The sequence below is a fragment of the Eumetopias jubatus genome, unplaced genomic scaffold, assembly GCF_037043125.1.
Source record: "Eumetopias jubatus isolate StellerSeaLion01/CBP00866 unplaced genomic scaffold, mEumJub1_p1.0 scaffold_13, whole genome shotgun sequence".
NCBI classification, from domain to species: domain Eukaryota; kingdom Metazoa; phylum Chordata; class Mammalia; order Carnivora; family Otariidae; genus Eumetopias; species Eumetopias jubatus.
The window spans coordinates 42,470,529-42,494,720 of NW_028274819.1; the positions used below are offsets into that span (position 1 = coordinate 42,470,529).

Here is a 24,192-nt window from a genome sequence, read left to right on the forward strand (position 1 = left end):
GGTTTGTTTATTAAAGAAACCCCATGCTGTGACTGAATCAGTCTAATAGAAGCCAAGTTTGAACTTGAACATTCAAATGTATGCCCATATATCTTGGGTATATATCATACATAATGATGTGGGGTCTAGACATCTTTCTGGGTTTGTTTATGTCTGTTATGGATTCCCCTCATTATCCATGCTGTTTGAGGGAGACCCCATGGATTCAGCTAGTTTATTGCACACTTTCTATATTTTAAGACTAACTCAGAGTTCCAAGTGGCACGTATGTTCCAACTTGGAAGATTATTTTCTCACTTTCCTTTTTTATGATGATGATTAAGGAAAAATAAAGTAAGATTTTAGGGAATGGTGACATGTTTGAGAGTGGCTAACCATAATCCTTTTGGCCATGTTTCAAATATAGCTTTTTATAATCTTTATTTTATTATGCTACTCTTCCTAAAAATTTTTGACAAGTTTGAGTTATAGCATCTGTTTTCCTATTTTTAAAACCATATTGTGTACCATCTGTTGTTTCATTATCATTGATTATAACTTTTAGGATTTAGGAAAGATAGATAAAAACTTTAATATTTATTTGTACAGTTTATGTATAGACAGTATACTCAATGCTAGAATTAAATAAATTTTCCTAAAGAATAGATTTTAGATATGGAACAATTTTATTTCTAGTTCCTATTATTAATTTGGAACAAGAACTCCATGGCTTGGCTAACAGCTTTCATTGTTACTGCTGTTAAAACCTCCCCCTTGACTTTTATTTTATAAAATTAGGTATTTCTGTGCATGATACCTTAAAAAAAAAAAGTACTGTTCATATTCTTTAAAAGTGCAAAGTTTTTTTTTTAATCAAATGAAATAAATCAAATAACATTATAAGAATTTGCAATAAATATTGAAAAAGGGTGGATTGTCATTAGAATTTATCATTATGGGTATTTTTTTGAGAAGGTGATATAGCACTATAAATATTCATCATGTTCTTAAATCTAGAGATATTCAGTGATTAGGTGATTTTATGCCTGTTTATGCTGAAAGGAACAAAAGAAACTTTAAAAACGGAAAGCATAAACATAATTGAACCACCTCCTTAAAAGAGAAATTGGAATAGATGTTTTCCAGGGGAGAACATGCTTTCTGTGTAAAAAGGGCTAGTGTAACAAGAAGTCATCTATTCTTGATTTCTTTAGACAGCTAGAGCTTTGTGCCTTGTCTAGTTTCTGCATTTTAAGAGCTTGTTCTGTGTAGCAGAAATAATACAATAAATGGGTTTAACCACATTTGTCTCAGCTAGACAGTCTGCTTTGTCAGAGATTGCTGGTACAACATAAACAAATTATGTGTTTGTAGTGCTTTTCAATGAAAGCCTATCTAACAGAGCTGAGATTGTGTTTCAGCAGCTGTAGATTTAATCTCCTACCTGTCAGTTAAAACAGCCATTTCCTGAGCCAGATAAGGACTGGTTGTAGAAAAGGGAAGTAGTCACAGCTGGACAAAGACCTATTGTTATTGGCTGATAATTTCTATGTAGATTCAACTCCTTATTCTACCGTGGAAACTACAGTCATAGTGCAGTTTTAAAGGAGCTAACCTGACCTTTTTTATTGTTAAATTGAGAAGAGTTAAAGAGAAAGCTGAGCTTTGTGTCATTCATATTTGGGAGTTGTCATGTGGAACTAAAAATAAATGTCTATAGCTTAGATCATCATGACTCTAGATCGTTGTGAATGTAATAAATAGGATTTTGGAAAATGCCTGTTCACAAATTTGTAACTACAATTTTAGGAATTCTACTTGTAGTGCACACTAAAGTCAAAAATTAAATCTATGGATAGATACTTTATGTGACTCACATATCATGGGACATGCCTTTTTCTTTTTTTCTATTTTTTATTTGTGGGGGTTCTCATTCTCTTTTGTTTCACATAATTACCCATAGAAATTTATAAAGTTAAGTTAAACTGTCTCAAAATTGGTTGAGTTGGTTTGTAGAAAATATCTATCTCTACATTTCTATAAGTTATTATAATATTATTTTGAGTCCCATGTCTCTGAAGTCCTGAATAGTTAATGATAGGGCACACTGATAGGTTGGTCTGTCCTTGCATTTATACGAACTTGGTCAGCAACCTAAATCCACAATTTTTCAATTTTCAGTTTAAATTCCACCTTAAAGTAGTTCATGAGTTCTCAAGTTTAAAAATACATATATGCATCTTAATTTAATTAAATTTTTTATAATTAATTTTTTCCAGCTTTGCTGAGAAATGGCTGACATACATCACTGTATAAGTTTAAGATGTACAGCATGATGGTTTGATTTACATATATTACAAAGTAATTGCCCCAGTAGGTTCAACTAACATCCAACTTATCATATAGATACAAAAAAAAAGGAAGAAAAGGATAAAGAAAAAAAGTATTTTTCTCTTTGTGATAAGAGCTCTTAGGATTTATTCTCTTAACAACTTTCCTATATATTATGCACAGTGTTAGCTGTAGTCATCCCGTACATTACATCCCTAGTATTTATCTTATAACTGGAAGTTTGTATGTTTTGACCACCTTCCTCTAGCTCCCCCGTTCCCCCAGTCCCATCTCTGATAACCACAAGTCTGATCTCTTTTTCTTCATTTAGTTTTTTGTTTTATCTTGTTTCATTTTTTTAGTTTCCACATATGAGATCATATTTGTCTTTCTTTTCTCTCTCTGACTTATTGCACTTTAACATAATGCCTTCAGGGTCCATACATGTTGTCACAATTGGTAGAACTCCCTTCTTATTTTTAAGGCTGAATAATATTCCATTTTATGTATATACCACAACTTCTTTATCCATCCATTCATCAGTGGACACTTAAGTTGTTTCCATGGCTTGGTTATTGTAATAATGCTGCCGTGAACATGGGGTGCAGATATATTTCCAAGTTAATGCTTTCATTACCTTTGGATATATTTTCAGAAATGGAATTGTCAAATCACATGGGCATTCTTTTTTTCATTTTTTGAGAATTTTCCATACTGTTTTTCATAGTGGTTGTACCAATTTACATTCCCACTAACAGGGCACAGGGATTTCCTTTTCTCCACATCCACATCAGCATTTGTTATCTCTTGTCTTTTTGATGATGGCCATTATAATAGGCATAAGGTGATATTGTGATTTTAATTTGCATTTCCCTAATGACTAGTGATATTGAGCATCTTTTCATGCACATTTTGGCTTTTCAAATATCTTCTTTGGAGAAATGTCTATTCAGGTACTTTGTCCATTTTTTAATTGGGTTTTGGGCTTTTTTTTTGTTATTGATTGAATGAGTTCTTTATATATTTTGGATATTGATCCCTTATCAGATATATGGTTTGCAAATATTTTTTCCTATCCCATAGGTTATCCTTTCTTTTTGTTGGTAATTTCTTTTGCTGTGCAGAAGCGTTTTAGTTTGATGTGGTCCCACTTCTTTTTTTTTTAATTTTTATTGTTATGTTAATCACCATACATTACATCATTAGTTTTTGATGTAGTGTTCCCTGATTCATCGTTTGTGCATAACACCCAGTGCTCCACGCAGAATGTGCCCTCTTTAGTACCCATCACCCAGCTAACCCATCCCCCTACCCCCTCCCCTCTAGAACCCTCAGTTTGCTTTTCAGAGTCCATCATCTCTCATGGTTCGTCTCCCCCTCTGACTTACTCCCCTTCATTCTTCCCCTCCTGCTATCTTCTTCTTCTTCTTTTTTTCTTAACATATGTTGCATTATTTGTTTCAGAAGTACAGATCTGTGATTCAACAGTCTTGCACAATTCACAGCGCTGACCATAGCACATACCCTCCCCAATGTCTATCACCCAGCCACCCAATCCCTCCCACCCCCCACCATTCCAGCAACCCTCAGTTTGTTTCCTGAGATTAAGAATTCCTCATATCAGTGAGGTCATATGATACATGTCTTTCTCTGATTGACTTATTTCACTCAGCATAACGCCCTCCAGTTCCATCCACGTTGTTGCAAATGGCAAGATCTCATTCCTTTTTATGGCTGCATAATATTCCATTGTTTATATATACCACATCTTCTTTATCCATTCATCTGTCGATTGATGTAGTCCCACTTCTTTATTTTTTATTTTGTTGCCTATGCTTTAGGTGTCATATCCAAAAATTCATCACCAAGACCCATGCCAAGGAGTTTTAGTCCCACGTTTTCTTCTAGGAGTTTCATGGTTTCAGGTCTTACATTTAAGTCTTTAATCCATTTCAAGTTAATTTTTGTGAGTCGTGTATGATATGGGTTCAGTTTTGTTCTTTTACGTGCAAATATCCACTTATTCAAGCACCATTTATTGAAGGACTGTCTTTGCTCCATTGAGTATTTTTGGCTCCCTTGTCACATATTAGTTGACTGTATATGCTTAAGTTTATTTCTAGGTATCGGTTCTGTTCCCTTCGTCTGTATGTCTGTTTTTATGCCAGTACCATACTCTTTTGATGACCATAGCTTTATAGTATAGCTTGAAATCAGGAAGTGTGGTACCTCCTGCTTTGTTCTTCTTTCTCAGGATTCCATTGGCCATTTGGGGTCTTTTGTGGTCCCATGTAAATTTTAAGTGTGTTTTTTCTACTTCTGTTAAAAAATGCCATTGAAATATTGATAGGGATTGCATTGAATCTATAGATGGCTTTAGGTAGTATTGACATTTTAATGATATTAATTCTTTCAATCCATAAACATGGGATACCTTTCCATTTATTTATGTCTTTGATTTCTTTCATCGGTGCCTTGTAGTTTTCAGTGTAGAAAACTTTTACCCCCTTAAATTTATTCCTATTTTATAGGTCTTGATGTTATTGTAATATAATTAACTTTAATTAAAGTTTTTATAGCAATTTCTATTTTGCAAGGAGCTTTTTACATAAATCATTTGATCTTTGCAAAATATTTGTAAGGTAAGTATAATACTGGGCTTTGGAGTTTACATTTGTTGAAGTGTGAGGGGCAGAGTGAGCAGTTATCAGGTAAAAATTGTGGATATAAAAGACAACACTACTTTTCTTAAAAGTCCACAATATCTTTCCTTGCTTGCTTCCTCCCTCCTTCTCTTTCTTTTCTTCTCTCTTTACTTTTTTAATATTTCTTTTCATATTTTTCTTTTCATTCCTCTCATGTCTTTTTTTCATTTCATTTCTCTTTTTTTCTTTTCTCTTTTCTTAACATCTTGTGATTGGGACAAACCTATCTAATACTACCTTTATTTTTGGGGGGGCACAGAAGATTGGCTAAAATTTTAAATCTAAGACATACAATGCTCTTTTTTCTTTATTTGCTTACCATTAAGAAATGTCATCAAGGGCTATGTGTAATACTGTGTTTTAGATGGAGTGAAGTAAAAATTAACACATTAAAATAGAGGAGAAAGGAATATTAGAATTTCTTAGTAGTATTGCTTACTTTAAGAATGTTGGAAAATTCAATGTATTTATTTTCCATTTTGAATTCTGGTTATTTATTTTTTTAGTTGACCTGAGTGGACCAGCATATCATCCCATTTCTTTTTGGGCTTGAGTTTCTTTTCTTTCTTTCTTTTTCTTTTTTTTAAAGATTTTTTATTTATTTATTTGACAGAGAGAGAACACAAGCAGGCAGAACAGCAGGCAGAGGGAGAGGGAGAAGCAGGCTCCCCGCTGAGCAAGGAGCCCGATGCGGGGCTTGATCCCAGGACCCTGGGATCGTGATCTGAGCCCAAGGCAGTTGCTTAACCAACCTGAGCCACCCAGGTGCCCTATGGGCTTGGGTTTCTATTCCTTTCCAGATATAAAGAAGATTAAGATACAGCATCAGTTATGAACTGTTATATTTTTATATAGTTGCTCATGTATGTGTATACAAACATACATATACACACATACATACATATATGCATTCATCTGTATGTTGTCTGTCTTTCCTAGTAGATAATGGTAGGGGATTTTGTGTACTCCTATGTCCCTGGTGCCTAGAATAGTGTCAAATTGAAATGAAAACCATTAAAAAATTCAACACAGTAGGTGCAGGGTAAATTTTGACAAGGGGAAAGAAATTTATGCTTGAGGAATTTTCATGGAGGAGTTAAATTTGAGCTGAATTATGGGAAAACAAAGAGGAGAGGAAAGATCATTCTATATGTGAGAAGAAATGGCTTGAACAAAGACTTTGAAGCTGTTGAAAGCAAGAGAGGAAAGATGGTGAAGGTAGTAGGAAAACAACCTTGAGAGGTACATTAAGAACATCTTGTAGGGTGATTTCAATGCCAGACTAGGCTAGGGAGTTTGGACCCTACCTTTTTTAATAGCGACATTTCCTTATCATATCTAAGTTACTTAATATGAACAGAGTACTAAATAAAAATACAAAAATAAAGAAAATGTCTCTTTAAATCAACATGTTAGCTTATCCTTATATCATTTTCAGTGTTGACACACTTGTGCATTTAGTTGGGGTAGCAGGTGTAAAAGTGTGTGTAAGTGTGTGTGTATGAGTAGTATAGATGCTGAGGGCAGGGCAGTAGTTGTAGGTTACATTCCAAAATGACATTGAAGTTGCATGTCATTAACTTTTTGCACTAAAAATATTAGAGTGTGATAAAGAGTGAAAACCTCAAGGTTATTTCATTTGTGGTATAGTTATTACTTATGCTTTTACTCAGTATCCATTTCTTTATAAGGATTCCCTTTACCTCTCTGGCCCCCACCCCAGTTACATATACAGGCACCATTTCTCATTGATACTTTTTTTTTTTAAGATTTATTTATTTATTTATGAGAGAGAGAGTGTGAGCGAGAGAGTGAGAGAGAGCGTGAACAAGGGGGAGGGGAAGAGGGAGAAGCAGACTCCTCACTGAACAGGGAGCCCTTGACCTGGCTCGGGCTCAGGCTCGATCCCAGGACCCTGGGATCATGACCTTAGCCGAAGGACACTTAACTGACTGAGCCACCCAGGTACCCCTCTCACTGATACTTCTAGGGAAGGTCAGCTTGCCATGGCTGAGTCCCAGCTGTCATTAGCTTAGACATCTTATTTATGTTCTGTTCAGAGTTCACCACTTATTTCTCAGGCCTATAGTTTCAGATGAAACTGCTTCTATTCTCCATGATAGCTGATGCTTAAATATTTTTCTGTCATTCATTCTATATTGTATAACCAGTCCACTGTGATATAAGAAACATTTTTTATTATTATTTTGGAAAACTGTATTCTTGGCTCTTCTAGTGAGAAGAGCTTACCCTCTCTGTCAGTAAGGATTACAATTGATGATGATGAAATTATTAAAGCTTAGAGTCCTCTCTATACTATAGAAGAGTTTCAACAGATGTACTAGGAGAGCTCAGTCATTAAAAAATATTTTCAAATGAATGAATAAAGTCAATTTTTGTATTCTCACACCAACTAGTGGTCTTCAAAATCTGACCATGGCATGCCAAAAGAAAAGATTGTTGTGATAAAGTATGTTTGGAACAGATGCATATTTCTGTTGCTTCGATTTGAGGATTGCAAATGATAAAAGGACTTTGAATTGATTCAGAAGATTAAAAAATCAGAATTCTTGTGGCTTAGTTTTTAAATAACAGAGAATGGAAAATCTTTAATGCGTTTATATTACGAATATTTGTTGAGTCCCTACTCTGTGCAAAAGAGGGACTTTTACTAAGCCCTGGGGAGATACAAAGTCCCTGCCTTTAAGTTGTGCATAATTTTAACAAGACCTATAGTCTAAGATGTAAACCTGCATTTCTGGAGGAGGAATTTAATAATTGAACTCTGGTCATTGCTAACAGAATAAGCTTGTGTAAAATACTTCAGGGGTAAAAGCCAGATTGCCTTCATTACAGGTCAAAAGTTTATGAAAGGTTTATATCTGAATTTGGTTGTTACTAAGAAAGGAATGCTGCATTCTTCACAATGTTACCATATTTATATGGCATTTATACAAAATTTGAAGAAAATTAATTTCCATTTTGGCCAAACATTTTGATCATTGTGTATTTAATGGGGTTTCCATTTGAGAACAACAATCATTAGTCTTTAATATGTTTCATACTCCTGTGGAAATAAGACAGGGTGGATAAGAAGCATTCATCTTCACTAGTCTTTGGAAATATCTAAAGTAATTGAATAGCTCAGTCTTCTGTGATGGCCTGGTGACCACTAACTGTGACTATTTGCATAATAGTCAACTCTTCACTTCTGTAGTGATAACTGTTTGTATCTGATTAAAATTAAGACTGTTTTAGTTCTCTTGACTTTTCCAGAAGTTGCAAAAATTGAGATTTGCTGTTCTGCTTTAACCAAACAAATGCACACATGGGGATAACAATATGCTGAGTTTATGCAGATTTTACAGCACGAATCTGAATAAAATACCCACTAATAGATCCTTAAGGAGTAATAAACACACATGAATTTTCCTTAGTTGCACTTTAAAGTGATTTTAACATACTACTAGACCTTAACAATAATATTTAATTGACAAGATTATGCATTTGTATGGATTGAAAAGGTGGTAGATATCTAATTCCAAATGAATCATAAATTTTACTTTTGCATAACATGTTTTATTAATTTCTCTATGGCCAGGATATTCTACTTCCCTCCTGGTGAGAGTTTCTTAAAACATAGTAAGATAATTTAAACACATTTAATTAACATTTATCATCCATTTTATAAAGTAATCTGACTTTTGTCCTCATAAATACTCTCAAAATTTTTCTAGGTTATAGGCTATAGGAAGACTATGGAAAGATACCTAATGGAATTTTTGTTGTAATTTAGTTTTCTTTTTAAGCATACCTTTCCTTTCTCTGTTGACCCTATTCCAAAGTAAGCGGACAAACTGGATGATTTATATTACTGTATAAGTGAAAACAAACCTAACACCACTACCTGATAAAATAAGGCTATAGACTTCTCTATGACATCCTTATATTCCCAGTGCTTACCTAGCACAGTACCATCAGATAGTGCTAGGTGCTCAATAAATAGCTGCTGAATAGCTGATTGAAGACAGGCACTGTTGACTTCCTTTATGAAGTAGCATGTTTCTTTGGAGCTTAAGAGGTCATCTTATAATGTGGAGCTCTTTATTTCAGAAAGTAAGGAGACAGATAAGTAAAAGATGCTAGGAATTATGATTACGCTAGTGCTAAATCCACGTTCCTTTCTTTGAAAATTCAATATTTAAACAAAAATGTACAAATGAGTGAAACATAAAATAATGACATTTGGCTACTGATGATCCTGGTAGATTAATGCAATATTTGCCCATTTTAGAAAATGCAAATCGAGTGGGTGTGTACAGTATGCTGAGAATATAAAAAGAGGTGTTAATGTAAAGGACAGGATTGACTCTTTCAGGGCCATTAACATTTCTCTCTGAATATGCACCTAAAGAAGATTTTTAAAACATGGACTATTGACCTGATAGATAGGAGTCATTGTGCTCTTCCTCTCAATGAGCCTTTCTGTTCTGTGTAACCAAGGAAGGGACCTGGAAAATGCTAAACTGTGATGTGGATTTAAACAACTCTCTTATAAAGACCAACCTAGTAAAAGAATGCTTTGTTTGCATGTCTTATTCATAGTGAGGGTGGGGACATAGTGAAGTTGGGGGCAGGATATATCTTTTCTATTTCTCCTGTGAATATTTTAGATATTTTATTATATATATTTAATAGTGTAAATGAGTAAATACAAGTTAACTGCTGAAGTTATTTTCTCTTTTTTCCTTAAATTAACTTCTTATTAAAGTATAATATACATAGAGAAAAGCATATGTCATAAGTGTAAAGTTAGCTGTTCATTAAGGTTTAAACTAAAACATGACTTTGAAAGAATAAAGCCGGAGTTTTTAAAAGGATGTCTTTGAACTATAATATCTTGAATTTGTTCTACCTTTCCAGGGTTTTTCTTGGCCCTTAGTGAGGATTTTGAAAGAAGTGGTGGCAGTAGTATGCAAAGTTCTTGGAAGCAATTGCATTATATTAAAGATGAATGTTAACAATGGTAACAAGGTGTTTTGTGTACTATCCTGGTGGGACCTGAGAGAGAGAGACAGAGATGGGGGGGAAGGGATAGAATATTTTGCCATCAACAAACAAACAAACAAAAACAAAGCAGGACTCGAGGATGCAGCTACATTTTTGTTCAGTGTGTACCCATTAGAAGTTGTTGGGAAACATCTGGGAAAATGGGACTCTGTGTTCTCAAATATTCTTTCCTGTCCCAGAATTGTTCCTGATGAAAGTTGATTTTTTTCTCCTGTTAGAGCTAGCTAGATTCTCTACAAGAAAAGATTTGCTATCCTCTATCAGCTGTAGCAGCCAGAGATTTGCTAAATAAGACAAATGAAAAGCAAACAAGGTGATATCAAGGTTTAAGTCACTTTATTATTATTATTTTTAATAATAAAAGTCATTGATTTCATTCACCTACTTATGGATAGGTATACCATTTACTACTCTATGGATATTGGTGCCCACAAAACTGGTTTTTAGGTCTTACTTAGATGGTTCTCACATGGGCCAGTTGACATAAAATGCCTACTATATCCTCAGCCTTGTGATAAGAGTAGTGGAGCATATAGAAGTATAAATGTCACAGGCCATTCAGGACACTCATTTTATTTGGTGAGAGATGATTAATGAATTGAAACAATTAACTAATAAGCAGTAGGCCATATACAATATGACACTCCTTTGTATACTTCCAACTATGGCCAACCAAGAGAAGTTCAATTGGCAGGACAGAGCATAGTCAATATTTTAGACAGGTTTTAGGCAAAAGTGGGTTGGAAAAGGTTTTGTGTTAAGGCATGAATTCATCCTATCAATGAGATCCTTCCCCTTCTAACTCTACAGAAGTAATGGGGAGATCCGTATACAGTTTGGCATGTACTTTTTGGCACTAACAAGACACCTCCCTGACCATGAAGGCTTTTTATGCAAGGTTTCTGGGTCCTTTATTTCTTTCACTCTAGACACTGGCTTGTACAGTGGTAACACTTTATACCAATGACTCAGCTATTCTTTGCAATAAAGAAGAGGGCCTTTAGGAAATCCCCTCCACGTCCCCCTCTCCCTCTCTGATTGCTCTTTCTCATTCTGTATTTTCTATCTCTGTCTCCCTTTCTCTGTCATCATTTACAAACCTTGGAAACATTCCTTCCAACAGATTAAGAAGCTTTTTTCAATTAAACTACATAAGGAATGATTTCCTAGAAATAAGCTTTAAAATGATCTTCACTTGCTCACTGTTCTTAACCCAGTAATAGACATTAATATGCCCATGATTTTCAATACAAATACATATTTCCCATCACCAAAAAAGTTAAATAATCTTCATGAAAGAGAAAATGAGTCCCCCTGAGTGTCACTCTGTTTGCATATTAGCTCATAGCCAGGTCTCTGCCAAGTTGCTCTCTGACTGACTGCTGCAGATGCTCTTTCTCAAGTATTCTGAGTCATATCTTTAGTACAAGTCTTCAGGGACAAACAATAGCACCTGTTCCTCACAAGATATCAGGCCAGTTAGCCCATTCATGTATCTTTAATGAAGCTCTGGGGCAGATGGCAAAAAATGGTATCATCAACAACTTAGCACAGAGAAAACAAAGGGGATAAGTGTTGATGCAACAATGCTGTTTTACAAATAGGAAGAGACAGAACTTAAGTGTTTCACATGCATCTGCTGCTGTCTTGATTGTCTGAAAGATGTGTGGAACACCAAGCAATTAAAATTTCTGGGCATGTAGCCTGTTTGATCAAGAATGTGTTCCCCACTTTCTCCAAAAGGGCAACACTTTGGTCAGGGATTGTGGAAGTTTAAAATTGATGGGCAACTGGGCTTTGGTACATGCAGTTCATTTCTTTCATGACGCACTGACTAAGCTTCACCTATGATGGAATTCCTGGTTTCTCGTTACCCAGCCTGTTAGTGCTGACTTGCAAAGCAGTAAAAATAATGCAGCTTCATGCTCAGAGATATATTTTTGGCCACATCAAATTTTCCTCCTTGTATTAACCACATCAGTTTTACCTATGGAATAATGAAAGGATCTTTGAATTTGTGCTAAGGGAAAGCTACACTTTCAAGAAAAGATGACACTATTTGAAATTTTGATAACTTCTTGGAAAAGACATGTGGAGACTGGTCATTCTTTGATGGAATGAGGGGAATTCTATTAATTTTTATTTTTTAGTAAAATATTTTTAGGAAGTTGCTGTTTCCAATGTGACTGCCTTCCCTGGCATGTCATCAAATGGGAAAATAGGATGATGGGAAGAAAGGGGAAAGGCAGGCTTACCATTCTCCAGAGCAGGGTGGGGCTTTTCTGTATAATCACAATTCTTTGTTTGCCCTCAGCCCTGACACTCAGGGCAGTAAACTTAATTCACAGCTTCCATAGGAGGAAAATATTTTAGATGCTTCTGTGATTCTTGTGTGGCTACCAAGCCCTCTTTTTTTATCTCTCCTCCCTTCCTTGTCCTTGCTTTCCATTCCTGTCCCACCTCCACTCAATAATTTTCTAGTAAGTACAATAAATGGAAAACTATGAAAGGGGGAAACTGTTGCTTTAATACATGCTTTCTTCTCCTATTATTTGCACTGGGCCATGCTGGTCAGCTTTCTATAAAAGATGGTAGTTGGAAGTATTCATAGACCTCCACTACCCTTGTGAGTTTTTAAGACACATAATTCCTTTAAACCAATAACACACTGGGGAAATCTGAATAAGGGGGTTGGATTGTATCAATGTCAATACCCCAGTTGTGATATTGTACTACAGTTTTTCAAGTTATTAACAGTTGGGGGAGAGGACTCATAGGATCTCTCTGTATTATTTATTCCAAACGCATGCAAATTTACAATTATATTTATCAAACTTCCAGTCAATTGTTCTTACAAAGAATTATATTCCTTATCTCATTTAGGTCTGTTTAGCAAAAGATGACTTGATGGTTAATATAATATGGCACTTAAAAGTGTAGACTTTGAGGGGTGCCTGGGTGGCTCAGTCATTAAGTGTCTGCCTCCGGTTCAGGTCATGATCCCAGGGTCCTGGGATCGAGCCCTGCATCGGGCTCCCTGCTCCGCGGGAAGCCTGTTTCTCCCTCTCCCACTCCCCCTGCTTGTGTTCTCTCTCTTGCTGTGTCTCTCTCTGTCAAATAAATAAAAAATCTTTAAAAAAAAAAAAGTGTAGACTTTGAGCCTGACAAACTGGACTTGAATCCTGGCTCTACCACTTCTTAGTTGGCCGAGTTACTGAGCCTCTCGTGATTTTATCCTCATTAAATGAAAGAGGAGAATAAGAGTAAATACCTCACAGAGTTTTAAGGATTATATGAGATAGAGCATGTAAATCACTTTCTCAGTGCTTGATATATAGGAAATGCTGGAAAATATTAGCGGCTGTGATGAAGAAGATGATTAGCATTCCCATCATCATCACTATTATTACTTCTGTAATTAGAGGTACAAGATGAGCACTTCATCATCTTCTCTTGGCCTAGATTCTAATTGCTATTGGCTATCTTGGCTTGTCTTTAATAAGGGGCACTTTGATTTTTCACATCATTGTTTTACTTAAAATAAGGGCAATTTTATCAATTGGAGCTAAATGATCACTGCTAATGAATGTATTATAATAAGTTATTGGAATTAATGACAGTAGATTTGTGATCAAATTTTTCTGGGTACAAAATAAGAGAGAAGAAAGAACAAACTGAAACTAAATGACATACTATCCATACTCCAACAATACACCTCTGAAATAGAAAATTATTTTTGGTTGCAGACCTCCAGATTTTCTCTACCCAAACAGCATACACACGTGAGTTCTCTTTTCTATCACTGAAGTCCATGCGATGTAGTGGAAAAAGCACTGGTCAGGGTGATGAACAGTTCTAGATTCCAGATCCAACCCTGTCGTAGGCACTGTGATCTCAGGCCATGTCTTTTAGCTTCTCTAGCCACCTGTTTCCTTGTGTGTAACTTGTGAGGTTTGAATTAGATAAGTGATTCTCAGAGAGTGGTCCCTGGACCAGCAGCACCAACTTTACCTAGGTACTTGCCAGGAAAGTACCCTCTCAGACCCCACCTGGATCTACTGGTTTAGAGGCTCCAAGGGTAGGGATGGCCAGTCTTTGTTTTAATAAGCCCTCTGGCTGCACTGGATACACACTAAAATTTGAGAATCATGGCCCTGGATTAAATTTTCGTGTAAATATTAGATTGTTGGACCCCGCTCCCAGAGTTTCTGATTCATAGGTCTGGGGTGGAGCCTGATAATTTGCTTTTATGACATTCTCAGGCATTGCTGATATTACTGGTCAGGGCTCTGAAGACTACTAGGCTAGATCAACTCTAAGCTCTATTTCAACTCTGATTCTATCAGCACTTTTGCTTTCACAATGTCTTCTGCCCCCCTTCTTATTTACTTTATCCCTCAATTTATTGAAACTGCCTCTGAATTAATAGTTAGCATTGAAAGTTTCTAACCTATCGTGCTTTGTAGATGGCGATGGTTGGAAGGAACTTCCCTAAATTCTTTTTTTTTTAAGATTTTATTTATTTATTTGACAGAGAGAGACACAGCGAGAGAGGGAACACAAACAGGGGGAGTAGAAGAGGGAGAAGCAGGCCTCCTGCTGAGCAGGGAGCATGCTGCGGGGCTCGATCCCAGGACCCCGGGATCATGACCTGAGCCGAAGGCAGACGCTTAATGACTGAGCCACCCAGGCACCCCAGGAACTTCCCTAAATTCTTACAACTTATGTTAATATGAAACACCTACAGCTCTTTGGCGTTGAAGGTGGCCCTAGATGGTTAACTTAGTTATCTCATGTACATAGCAAAAGAAATATCTTCAGACACCAAGGTTCAAGAATCAAGGTCTGATGCTTAATTGCCATTGATGCGTTTAGGTTGTCTCATGATCTGAAGAGCTTGGGCATCAATGTAGAAGTAAAATTATGTTTTCATCCTAAGATGCTGTTTAATGAATAACACTAAAGTTCCCAAATTCCATCGTCACATGATCCTTGTAATCCCACCTCTTCTTTTTCATGATTTTCTAGATACTTGGGATGGGATAATGCTCTGTGAGGCCTGGTGTCTGCTAAGAACATGACAAGCCTCTGCCTGTCAAACTGAATTATTTAGTTGGTTCATGTTTTCTTTTTTGAAGTAGAGTTATGGGTAAGAGCCACTATTTCTTGTTTATTCTTTTCAGTAATTTGATAATTTTCTAGAATTGAATATGCCAACTATTTTAAGAACAAAGCAAGGCCCTAACATCTCCCAAGTGCCTATTATGTGCCAGTCGCTGTGCTGCAAGTGTTACTTTTCTGGTCTATTTAGTCCTCACAATAACCACGTAAGGTAGTATCATTAGCCTTTTACATGAAGACATAGACTCAGACTACAGAAAGGTGACGTAACCGTTCACGATCACACAGCCAAGGAAATGGCAGTGCATAGATTTAAGATCTGAGATGTTTGACAGCAAAGCCTTTGTAGGCATAGTAGATTCTGAACAAATGTGTGGTGAACGAATGAATAAAGGAATGACTACATCACATTATCTTCCTAATGCTGAGTTTGAAAAAACTCAGAATCATAAAGTTGAAAAGGCTCTATAGGTCATTACCTAGTTCAGGTTTTAGTTATGCTTACCCTCTAAATTATCCCTACCATATGGGTATACGGCCTTTACTCGACCACCTCTAAGGAAATGACACACATGACCTCTTTAATCAGAGTGCTTGTTGAATAACTCATTTTTAGAAAATTCTTCTTTGCATTAAGCTTCCCTAAAATCTCTTTCTTTGGAGTCTTGTTCCACCCTTTTTAACCTCTCAGACTTAATCTGCTTCTTTTGCCATATGAAGATAACCTTGTATCTTCTCTCTCCCAAGCTAAATAGCCCCCATTTTTTCAGCTATTTCTCAAGAACGTTAAGAATAACTTAATAAATGTTCATTAAAAAGAAGGAAAGACTAAATACAATGCCTAGACTTCTCATTTTCTTGTTCTCCTTTAGAGCATGAAGCGTCTGTGCTGTTCTAGGTACATGCTAGGCACCATATTTCTAGAAGTAAATGAAATGATTTCCTTTGATCTACTCTTGCACTGAACAACAGTCACCTACAAAAAAGACTTTTATTTTCTGACATAGAACAGTGCCCTCATCTTTGACATCTCAGGTTTGCATCAGGTCACCGCAAGCTGGAGTTGAACAGCAAACCTAGTGCATTTCTTCAGGGTTAAAGGCAAGACCTGGGCACGAGGGGATCAGCTCCAATTTACGCAGGCTAAGTTTGTCCTCTAATGTACAAGACTCGGGCTTACCTCAGCTAAAATGGTAGAAATAGCTGCCCAAAGCTAGTTTCTTTCACGCCCCACTGGCAAGGTAGTAATTGCACAAAGACCTTTTTATTATGAGTTGATTTTCCTGAGAAATGAATTCAGAAAAATACTGTAAAGTGTTTATTTTTTGCTTGCCCTTTATTAACCCACATTTCTCTAGGCTTTCCCTAGAGAAAAACTGTTGGTAAATGAAACCTCTTAGACCCACACAGAAGCATTTTTGCACCATGTCCCTGGCTGTGGAGGGACCAGGGACAGGACAAGGCGAGTTGGCGCTATGTAAACAGGGTCATCAGCCAGTATCCGAATTTTGCCTAAAGAGAAGATTTACGAATTTAAACAGGAGAAAGGTTTGGGTTTGGTAGAATTACTGGTAAATGTTTTTATCTTAAACAGGATATAATGCAGCTTTTTTTTTTTTTTTTTTAAATATGAGTAAAGAGCCCAAAGACCCATTTTGAATTTAAAGATCACTTCTGTTAGGACATCCTAGTTTTGATCTTTAAATAACAAAAGTCCTGTAGTTCAGCCTATAAACTCATGCACTAAAAGCCAGGACAAAACCTTCCTGTGATGCTCTCCTGGAATCAGGTTAGCATGCATAGAGTGAAAAAGGGAGCTAGGAAATTAAAATGTGATTTCACAGGCATGATTTTGTCATAGCTCTTATTTTCTTTATATAGAATACAAATACTGATATAGAGAGAAGATTTTTCTATTTTGCATTTTTGTGCTCTTTGATACATTTATTGAGGTCAAATGAAATTTGATATAGTAGGATTTATTACAAAATGCTTTCTGAATACAACTCCATAATTACTGAGCCACATGGTAGTGCATAAAGCTGTAAAACTGCTAAGCCAGACAAGCAATTTATATGTTACATCGAGGTGTGTATGGCAAAGAATATTAGTTTAATTGGAAGCCAAGGTGTAGTAGCCTTAAATCTGAAGAACTATATGTTTAACATAATGCGGTAAGGCTTTGAAATAAGACACTAAACTGGGGAGATACCGCTTTGGGAATATATAAAAGTTAGACATTATTTTCTGACCAAGGATACTAAACACCGTTTTCCCAATAAAGGGCAGAATGCAAAGCAGGTGAAAGGGCAAAACCTTTCAACATTGCACGGTGTACGAAGCAAACTTACTTCTTCCACCAGTTGTTTTGTTAAAAAAAAAAAAAGGAAAAGGAAAAGAGTCAAGATAAAAGAAGACCATTCCCCACAGTTTGGTGAAGGCAGGGATGAGGCAAATTGGCAAGGAGGTTGTGTCCTTGGAGTGCTAATGGGATCTAAGAACAGCGACTGGGTACCTTTCGCCTGCGTTTTCTCAGGGAGCAGATTTGGAATGAGGTCAGAAGTGGGTGGCTGTTTGGGTACCAGCACAGCCGCAGGAGTGAAAAACAAATACTTCTTGGCATACATTTGCTCTCTGTCTGATCATAGGCTCTCTTCTGTTTAGCAGGTTCAGGGTCACATGCCTCCGCTCATGATCCCAATTTTTCCACATGACCAGCGGACCCTGGCAGCTGCCGCTGCCGCCCAGCAGGGCTTCCTCTTCCCCCCTGGAATAACATACAAACCAGGTAAGTAGAGAGGAATTTAACATTCTTTTGGAAATGCTAAGATCCCCATGTTTTTGCTTAGTAGTCACAGCAAACACAGGCGCATACAAAGGAGCTACGAATAAAACGGCCCATAAAAGCGGATTTTCACGTAAAATTTGAATTTGGAAGTTAATTGGGAAGGGGGGGCACGTTCAAAAACTCACTGGTTGCTAAAAACTTTTGCTTTCTCTTTTTCCACCTGGTTTGTTCTGAATTCACAGATAGAGTGCTAGTTTCCCTGGGGACCACAAATTTTTGTCAGCGCCCTCTCATAACTTGACTGTGAATAATTGTCTTTGGTTAAAGACCCTTTCCTCCTCCTCTGGGAACTTTCATGCTCTGGGACAGTGGTCACATACACTATAAAATGTTACTGTTGTTTGTTGTCTGATTTCTCCTGGAAGAAAAGTTAAAACGGGGCTGACTTAATTAGCTCACCGCTAATAGGTAAGATTCCTTTGGATTTGAGTTTAAATAATGAAGCATTCAGTAGTATTTTCTCATTCATCTTTGAACCTCAGAAACAGGTCACATAACCTTGCAGTGAAATATGTTTTGAGATGATTTAGCAAATGTTATGATTTTTCTTTATTCCTCTGAGTTTACTGGACTCCTGGGGAATTCAATTAGGGACATAATGGTTTGAAGCTTCTTTCAGAGCCTCCTTGTAAACAGGGCTTTAAATGTTTAAAGATAGGTTGCCAAAGGAATCCAATGTAAGAAGATAGTCAAGTAAATAAAGTCAACCTTAATTTCATTTGTGCATTCTTTGTAAGTGACCTCAGCTCAGAAGTAGTGACCTTGTTCTACTCATTAATAATTTCCGTGTCAAGTTCTTTTTAACATATTAACCTGATTATATTAACCACCAAATCTGAGTGCAACAAATCTGAGTGCAGCAGTTTCTTTGTGTAGAGGGTTTATAAAGTGAACAAAGGCATTTTAATGTGCTTAAAGTAATAATAAAATATAAATCACTTTACTAAAATCCTCAGCAAGGAAGCTTACTTACTAAGTAGCATAAAAACAAACCTAGTGAATTTTAACATCTATTTTAATTGCTTAATGCTATCGATTACTCTTTTGCATTTGGTAGATTACCACCTTCCTTGTGAGGAAAGGTAGGATGCCTATCAGAACTCACAGGTTTCAAGGAATAGAGATGTTAAGGAATTGGCTCATTTTCAGGACTGACTTTGAAAATTCCTCAGATACAAATTAGTCAGACCTGGTTTTACCAACGATTTGGGGATACCTGAATGAAAGGAAATTTTATTGTTTAAACTGTCAGAATTTGATTTTTCTAGAGCAGGATTTTTAGAGCAAGGTATATTCCCTATGAAATTGATATTCATATTAAGGACAGGAGTGTATTTTGTCAGAGACTATGTTTCTGTCAGTGCAGTGTTTCGGTCCTTCCCTGATCTCTCTAAGTAGTTCTGAACTATTTCTCCGTCTTGACTTCCTTTGGAACATTGACGTAAACTAAATTTACTGGTTTACCCTGAATCTGAGTTGTCATTCCTATACCAGTCTTAGAAACCTTTTCATCTGTAGAAACCCTTTCTTTAATTTTAGTGCTTCTAAGTTTAAAATGCTTCACATTTAAAAAATTGGGTATGAGCCTTATTTTCTACTGAGCATAACATTGACATAGTCAACATGTTACTTACCTAATTTTGTTAAAACAATAATGCCATTTTTCATGGGTGAATGTATTTTTGTATAGTTAATGAATTTGGACCACTTTTTAAAAATTCTTCTCACACGGCATCGATGAGACTATAGTAAGTAACCAAGAAGAATATGGAGATTGGGAGAGTGCTGTGCAGAAGTCTTATCTCCGTTGAACAACCTATGTGCAGCACCCTGTAGTGTTCAGGGGTAGCAGAATTGTGTGTGAGTATGGTGGCTAAAACCTGTTGCTTAAGGCATGACGTGGATTTGGGCATGTAGCACAATTTTTAATCACAAGCAAGGCTGATAAAAATAAGGTATTTTCTGGTGACCCCTAAGTTACGTCAGAGGATTTAATTAACCAGAACTCTGAATTCTTAATATTTTGGTTGATCTGGGTTCTATCGTATATACAAATTATATTTAAAAGGATTAAAATTGTTTGTTCTTATGCAATTAGTAGAGAAATTACATACTGGGGCAACTTAATCTATGCAGTGTTTTTGTCCTTCACGTGAACTGGGGGAGTAGAGTCGTGTTGGATTGGAGCCTGGACCAGGAAAACTGTTTGCTCCAAACTGAGCTATGATAATTTCACTTGAAATACATGTGAAACAATGCTTAAATTTTTAGAAGAGAGTAGTTCTGTCACATTTGAAAGACATGAAATGGTGGCATAATTTTATATTTTGGTCCCTTGGACAAAAGGATGAGCAATCACTCTCTTGGTCTTTATAAATTACAAAATAAATGGCTCTCTTTTTGCTCTTTTCCACCTTCCCATAACCTAAAACAATCCCACAATGTTGGTGCCTTCAGCTGATTGAACAATTGTCTTGATTTCTAGAAAGCATGGGCTATCTGGGGGTGATGTTCACTGTCAAAGTTGACTGTTTCTGAATCCATTATTAGGATAGTCTAAACAAATGTACTTAGGGCTATGGACCTTCTTCCCTTCAGATAATTTTACACATTGCTGTGGGCATATCAGGGTCCTGGTGTGCAGCAAACACCAAACTTCGGTGCGTTATTGAGAAGCCATGTGGCCTACAGGGATTGTGCAGTTTCAGGGGGAATATCTATCAGATTAATATCTGTAGACATAGCTTTATTGAGTTTTAATGCTTAATTTTTTTAAACAGGTTATATAATTAGATACATTATTCTAGAAAAGCTCATCAGGGCCCAGAACATACACCACAGAATTTTGGTTGCTTTGCTCTTTCACATCATGAAACAGAGATGCAGCAATCCGGGGCAAGATGAATGCATTTAAGCACCTATATTTGAGAAAATTAAAAGATTAAGCCTATTTCATAGCTGGCAATGTGTACATCAGACAGGACCGAATTGGCTATAAAATAAAAATAGTGGATAGCCTCCTTCACACGCCAGGGATGGTGCAGCTGACCCATGGACTTTGTGTAGTTTGGATTTTTAAAATAATTGCTGCTGGAGCAACCCCCTTGGCTTCCAAGGAGATTCTGGGAATAGGATCTCTGCCTGCCCCTGGCTTTCCACCCACTTGTTATTATAATATAATAGCTAAAGCCTCCTGAATAAGTTGCTCTGTGCCAAACACTGTGCTAAATATTTTACATGGATTATTTTATTTAATTCTTACTTGAACATGTCATTTAGCCTTGCTGAGCCTCACATTTTTGTCATCTAAAAAATATGTCCGCTGCTCAGTATGGGTGTGAAGATTGAATTTGTTACAATGTATGTAAGTTCTTTGAAAATTCTAAGGCACTAGGTTTGGAGGTAAAGTCTGACTATGAAACTAAGTAAATTTAACAATATTAAACTACATCTTTATCCATTAGAAACGTCCAAAAACTGAGCATTGGACTGAGATGTATTATCCCTCTGCCTAATGACCAAAAACAATTTTACAAGTATACCTAGTGCTTCTTTTAGAAAAAGTTCTGGTGTAATATATATATATATATATATATATATATATATATATATATACACACACACACACACATACATATACATAATACTTAATATTTTAACCATTTATAAAAGTACAATTCAGTGACATTAATACATTTGCACTGTTGTGTAAGCATCACCACTATCTATACCCAAAACTTTTAATCATCTACAATGGAAACTTTGTGTCCATTAAATGATAACTCTCCCTGTCCCCTAGTAACCTCTATTCTATTATCTTTCTCTATGAATTTGCCTATTCTAGATACTTCATGTAAGTGAAATCATACAATATTTGTTTTTCTATGTCTGGCTTATTTCATTAAGCATAATGTTTTCAAGGTCCATCCATATTGCAATATGGATCCAAAGTTCATTCTTTTTTATGGCTGAATAATATCCCATTGTGTATATATGTCTATGTCTGTGTGTATATGTGTGGTGTGTCTATATATATATACATATATATATATAATATATATTATATGGGTAGATAGATAATTTGTTTATCCATTCATCTATTGATGGACACTTGGGTTGTTTCCACATTTTGGTCATTGTGAATAATGCTGCTGTGAACATTGATATACAAATATCTGAGTCCTTGCTTTCACTTCTTTTGTATATTTATGTAGGAGTAGAATTGTTGGGTCATATAGTAGTTGTGTTTAACTCTCTGAGAAACTGCCAAACTGTTTTCCACAGAGGCTGTGCCTCTTATACTCCCACCAAGCAATGCAAGAGTTCCAGTCTCTTCACATCCTCACCAACACTTGTTATTTTCCAACTTCTACAAAAAGATTATAGCCATCCTAGTAGATGTGAACTAGTATCTCATTGTGGCTTTGATTTTCATTTCCCTAATGATTAATAATTTTGAGCATCTTTTCATGTGCTTATTAGAAATTTGTATATCTTTCTCAGAGAAATTACTTTGCTTAGTGTTTTTTTTTTATTATGTTCAGTTTTTTAATTAAGCTGTTTGCTTTTTGTTATTGAATTTCAGGAGTTCTTTATATATTCTAGATATTAATCCCTTATTAGATATATGATTTGCAAATATTTCCTTCTATTCTTAGGTTGGCTTTTCACATACTTGGTAGTATCTTTTGATGCACAAAAGTTTTTAATTTTGAAGCACTCCAATTTATCTTTTTTCTTCTTTTGGCCTGTGCTTTTGCTATCATATCCTTGCAATTGTTTCTAAATACAAAGATTTACTCCTGTATTTTCTTCTTAGAGTTTTATAGTGTTAGTACTTAAGTTTAGGTCTTTGATCCTTTTGAGTTAATTTTTATATGTTATTTAAAGTAAGAGTTCAACTTCATTCTTTTGCATGTGCATATCCAGTTTTCCCAGCACTATTTGTTGAAAAGATATTCTTTCCTCATTGAATATTCTTGGCTCCCTTGCCAAAAATCAATTCACCATATATATAAGGGCTTATTTATGGGCCCTCTATTCTATTGTATTGGTGTGTATATCTGTTCTTATGCCAGTACCATACTGTTTTAATTACTGTAACTTTGTAGCAAATTTTAACATCAGGAATTATAAGTCTTCCAACTTTATTCTTTTTCAAGATTGTTTTGGCTATTGGGGACTCTTGCAATTCCATATACGTTTGAGGATTTGGTTTTCTACTTCTATGATAAAGATCTTTGGAATCTTGATAGATATTTCATTGAATCTATTGATTGCTTTGGATAGTATTGACATCTTACCAATGTTAAGTCTTCCTGTTGATGAACATTTCCATTTATTTATTTTCAGTGATGTTATATAGTTTTCAATGTACAAGCCTTTCACCTCTTTGGTTAGATTTATTCCTAAGTATTTAATTATTTTAGATGCTATTATAAATAGAAATACTTTCTTAATTTTCTTTTGGATTGTTCATTGCTAGTATATAGAAAAACAAATGATTTGTGTGTGTTAATTTTACAAGATTGCCAACTTTTGCTAAATTTGTTTATTAGCTCTAGTAGCTTTCTTGTGGATTCTTTGGAATTTTCTATATGTAGGATCATGTGATATGCAAATAGAGATAGTTTTACCTCTTGCTTACCAATTTTGATGCCTTTTGCCCTCCCCCCTTTACCTCTCTCTCTCCCTCCTCCTTCTTTCTTTTTCTCTTTCTCTCTCTCTCTGTCCCCCTCTCTCTCTTCCCCATCCTCCCTCCCTCCCTCTCCTTTCCTTCCCTTTCCTCTCTTCTCCTTTCCTGCTCTTCTTTTCTTTCTTGTCTAATAGTGCTGGCTTGAACTTCCAGTAAAATGTTGTATAGCTGCAGTGAAAGCAGTCGTCATTATGTCATTCCTGATCTTAGAGGGAAAGATTTACAGTCTTTTACCATTGAGTATGATGTTAACTGTGGATTTTTCATAAATATCCTTTATCGTGTTGAGGAACTTTCCCTCTATTCCTAAATTTCTCAGAGTTTTTATTCTGAAAGGGTGTTAGATTTTGTCAAATGCCTTTTCTGCATCAATTGAGATGATTATGTGGTTTTCTTCCCCTTTGCTCTATTAATGTGACGTGTATTACATTGATCTTTTTGTG

The 24,192-nt window shown here is 35.9% G+C and overlaps 1 protein-coding gene across 1 annotated transcript in view; it reads left to right on the forward strand.

Annotated features, from left to right (window-relative positions):
- SOX6 (SRY-box transcription factor 6) overlaps nt 1–24,192 on the forward strand; it is a 384,265-nt gene that overhangs the window by 243,477 nt on the left and 116,596 nt on the right. The window contains exon 7 of the mRNA XM_088018068.1: nt 17,874–17,994. Within this exon, the coding sequence (XP_087874194.1) occupies nt 17,874–17,994 (121 nt within the window). The remainder of the gene's footprint in view (nt 1–17,873; nt 17,995–24,192) is intronic.